Here is a 3928-nt window from a genome sequence, read left to right on the forward strand (position 1 = left end):
GGCCGCCATACCCGCTAAACTCGCCGGGTCCAAACCTGTCAGAAACAGATTACGTGTACTATTCAGAGAGGATCGTATCCGGCCTGCTATCTCCGAACCCGGCTGTCATAATTATCGCGACCTACCTACCCGCTACGATGTTTATTATAGTCGCGATAGAACTCGAGACAAGGTTCTGCTTTCGATTCCGTGAACGCGAATATGAATAGATCGTACGAAGTAAAACGTGGAATATCTACGCGTTACGTGAATCGACTATTTCAGCGGCGATTGTTTCGAAACTCTTGCAACGACCTTCCAACGACCGCGTCATTGATCGGCCGTGTTACGCTGGCCACGAAAATAAAATCACCGATCGCGAACGACATTTTCTTTTCTTTTCTTTTACGATCTTTGCCGGTGAAAGGAAATCGAGCGGAATAGAAAGAGGTTTCGTAGAGAAATCAAACGTCGAGACTCACCAGGATTGCCTGGTCCACTGAAGGGCGGTCCATGTGGATGAGGGGGCGGATGAGCACCAAAGAATTCATGGTGAAATGCCACGGGCCCGCCGTAACCAAATTCAAACTTCTCCGCGCCGAAATATGGAAAACCGGGCGGCGGTCCGTGCGGTCCGTCCTCGCCGCCCAAAGCACCGGGATTCAGGTTCAGGGGGAAGCCCCTCATTTTTCTGGAGCCGCCGAAGAACGGGCTCCTGCCCATCGACGTCAGTTGTTTTAACCTACGCTCTTTGCTCCTCTTATTTTGAAACCAGACCTGCGAACATTCATACGAACCGCTGTTTTTCATTCGATTTACCGGCCTTATGGGAAGGAATCGTTCTTTTAATTCGTTCGCTCGTCGTAAGAAGATAGAATCTCGCGCTGCTATGCATAAAGTATCGGAATACGTAGTACGACAGAAACGTGGTAAACGTAGCAGACGAACTATCGCGTTAAAATCGATTGCAAGCGATCGTAAGTACGAAAGAATGAGATTCTATGAACCTGTATCACTCTCATAGGTAAGCCAGTCTCTTTCGCTAATTGTTCCCTGATATGCCTGGTTGGTTTCGGAGTGGACGAAAAGGCAGACTTGAGAATCTCCAACTGTTTCGCCTTTATGGTCGTCCTCGGACCTCGCCTCTTCGAACCGGCACCGCCGTCGCCGCTACCACCACCGGCACCACCGTCTGGACTTTTGTTCTCCGTCTGGCTATCCCTCGTTTCGGGATCTCCGTCCAGGGAACCTTCGGCCAATGCAAACAAAGCAGTTTAATAATCGATCCCACGCACCAAGGGTAAACGCTCGTTTCTCGCGAAACAAGTGGCCCTTGATTATTCAGCCTAATTTCACCGGTTTCGCGGTATATCGACAACCGATTAGAATTTCATTCTAAATATTTCCCTTTGCGCGGAGGTCTCCGGGGGATCCCGCTTACAGGCCGAATGAATGGCAACGTTCTTTCTTTTTTTTTTCTGTTTTCCGCGGACGCTTTCTTAACAATCTATAGACACGGACACGCGTGCATGATATACGTATCTCGGAATTTGGATCGGCTGGATCGAGGTAACAACAATCGCAGCCAATCCCCCGGAAGCGATACGAAACCCCCATCGGATTATCGTGTGGCTGTTCTACGCTCGAAAGCTACACTCCATGATGTGTACGTGTGGGTGTGCACACGAACGATGTGCAATGTGTACGCATGTAACGTACACACACACACACACACCTATACACATATACGCGTAGTTTTCGAGCCCAACTCTTCACGATAATCTATATATACCCGGGGAGGTCTTAACCACGGGACAAAGAAAATGTTTGGACAGTGTCACACCGCGCTACAGGGGCCACCCTTCTCGAAGACACCCCTCTTTTCCTCTTGCCGAAGCATAGAAGTTGCTTGTACCCGGTGCTTCGAGAGAGGTAAAAGGGAAGGGGTCATTGTTGCGCTCGCGATAAAAGAGCAGAAGCGAATAATAGACCGGGAAGACCTGACGCGCTTAGTAATTCGTACTGACGCTCCAGGTCAAGCCACTGAATTTCCACCCTCGCTCGAGGGTTCCACGAAAGGGGAAGATTGGCCGCGATTAAGTCGTTAGTCGGTGCCGATCGATCGTCCTTTCAAAATCGAGTTTGTCGCGCTAACAATAATAGTAATTTCTGATAACCGTGTTTCGACGTACTTCGATCGGTTTTTAATCGCTCGCTCGCGTAAAACGAACGATCCAAACGTTTACTGTCGAAAGTGTTACGATAGAAATGACACTTACCTTGATCCTCGGAGTCTTCCTGCTTGCAAGGATCGCTTCCAAGAGGTAGATCGCCGGTATGACCAACCGTTTGGTCACCAGGACCACCTGGACCCAGATTATGAGGTCCCAAATGAGAGCCACCGACACCACTGTGATGATGGTGAGCGCTACCATCCTCGTCTTCGTCTTCCGATCCTGAACCCATCAACGAGTCTCCTCCTGTCGACAGGTTGGACGATTCTGCTCGTGAACGATCCGAATCGTGCGTTTTAATCACATCACTCGTCGAATCATTGACTTGGAAAAGAGCACCAGTCACTTTTCTGTTCAATGATTTGTGTTCGTTACATACTACGCGCGAGCCTCGAATATATTTACGCTTCGAACGTTTAAGAAACCACTAGATTTCAGAAGAAAAGATTTACAATTGCTTTGGAAATCAGTGATTCGATCGAACTACTTTGATTTTATACTTGTTAGAGAGCAACGTTTCGAAACACGGAGAATTTCTTTTCAAAGTAACAAAACGGCGTGCCTCGAAACAACAGGCGATAGCTAATAACGACGCAAGAAATAAATCGTGATCGCTGTCGCACACTATCATCGCGTCTATAAAATTTCGTTTGTGTAAAATAATTGCGTCGATCAACGTCAAGTTTAGACGTTCAAAGCAGCGAATATCCGCTATAGTAAATAGAACATAATTTATCAGCAGGACGAGTAAATTTGTCGATGTTCCATACGAAATTAGCAATTAAACGTGATTACGGTTATTCACTTCTGGACGTATACGACGCGCGTACCAGCGCCGGCACAGTTCATTATGATTTTTCGAAATTTCGCAATTTTCCCCGGCCTCCGCCGCGTTTCCCACCGCAGTGTCGCGCATTCAACGACAAAAGATGCTAAAAGTTATCAATAAACGTTGCTGATTAATCGACGCTCGTCGCGTAATTGCTGCGCTTTTCACATTCGCCGCAGACGATCACCGTGAATTCGACAACTGACAAATAGCTGCACCGTGATAGAGATTAATATCGGAAACGCGCGGAACATCCAGGACGTCACGATGTTTGATCATCGAAACGAGTAATCGTTGTCCACCTTCTGTGCGTATATATTTTTCGCAAGCAGCCGGTTGCTTCTTCGAACGCGCTACGGAAATTAACGCTGGAAAACGTTCTCGTCCGAGCGATATAAATCCTGCGTACGTTTCATCGAGTTTTTGCGTTTCTATAACGAGACGAGACTGATCGCGAGCAAAGACACGTCAACGGAACGATTAGAACGGTCTGACGCCTCGCGGAATTCGCATCTCGAAGAAGGAAAAAAGCACCGTGGCTCCTGTCATCCGAAAGAAAACGAAAAAGAAACGAGTTTGCCGGACATTTTGCGGTTTCGACGTCGGCATCGAAGCGACAAAAGGTTTGCCCCTGCCTAACGACCTTTCGGTTTTCGTTTCACGGCTTATACACCGGCGAGATCCTCGTGAAACCGAGCTGTTACTTTCTCTCTCTCTTTTTCTCTCTCTCTCTTTCTCTCTCTCTCTCTCTCTCTCGGTCTGTCTCCCTTTCTCTCGGTCGCGCGTTCGCCCTTTTCTCTCCAGACTCCTTTTCTCTGTTTCTCTTTCGACCGGTAGCTGACGGTCGGTTACATACACGCTGTTTTCACAGCTTGCCGTTCCGACA

The 3928-nt window shown here is 48.0% G+C and overlaps 1 protein-coding gene across 3 annotated transcripts in view; it reads right to left on the minus strand.

Annotated features, from left to right (window-relative positions):
• LOC100741244 (LIM/homeobox protein Lhx5) overlaps window positions 1–3928 on the minus strand; it is a 25437-nt gene that overhangs the window by 2510 nt on the left and 18999 nt on the right. Inside the window, exons 4-7 of one of the 3 annotated variants that reach the window (XM_033318521.1) lie at window positions 2259–2459; window positions 987–1228; window positions 462–756; window positions 1–35 (exon numbers count right to left, since the gene is read on the minus strand). In XM_033318521.1, coding sequence (XP_033174412.1) covers window positions 1–35; window positions 462–756; window positions 987–1228; window positions 2259–2459 — 773 coding nt within the window. Of the gene's footprint in view, window positions 59–461; window positions 757–986; window positions 1229–2258; window positions 2481–3928 lie in introns of all 3 variants that reach the window. The other 2 variants (XM_033318517.1, XM_033318523.1) reach the window with 2 other exon arrangements.

The sequence above is a fragment of the Bombus impatiens genome, unplaced genomic scaffold (assembly GCF_000188095.3).
Source record: "Bombus impatiens unplaced genomic scaffold, BIMP_2.2 scf_0017, whole genome shotgun sequence".
NCBI lineage: Eukaryota > Metazoa > Arthropoda > Insecta > Hymenoptera > Apidae > Bombus > Bombus impatiens.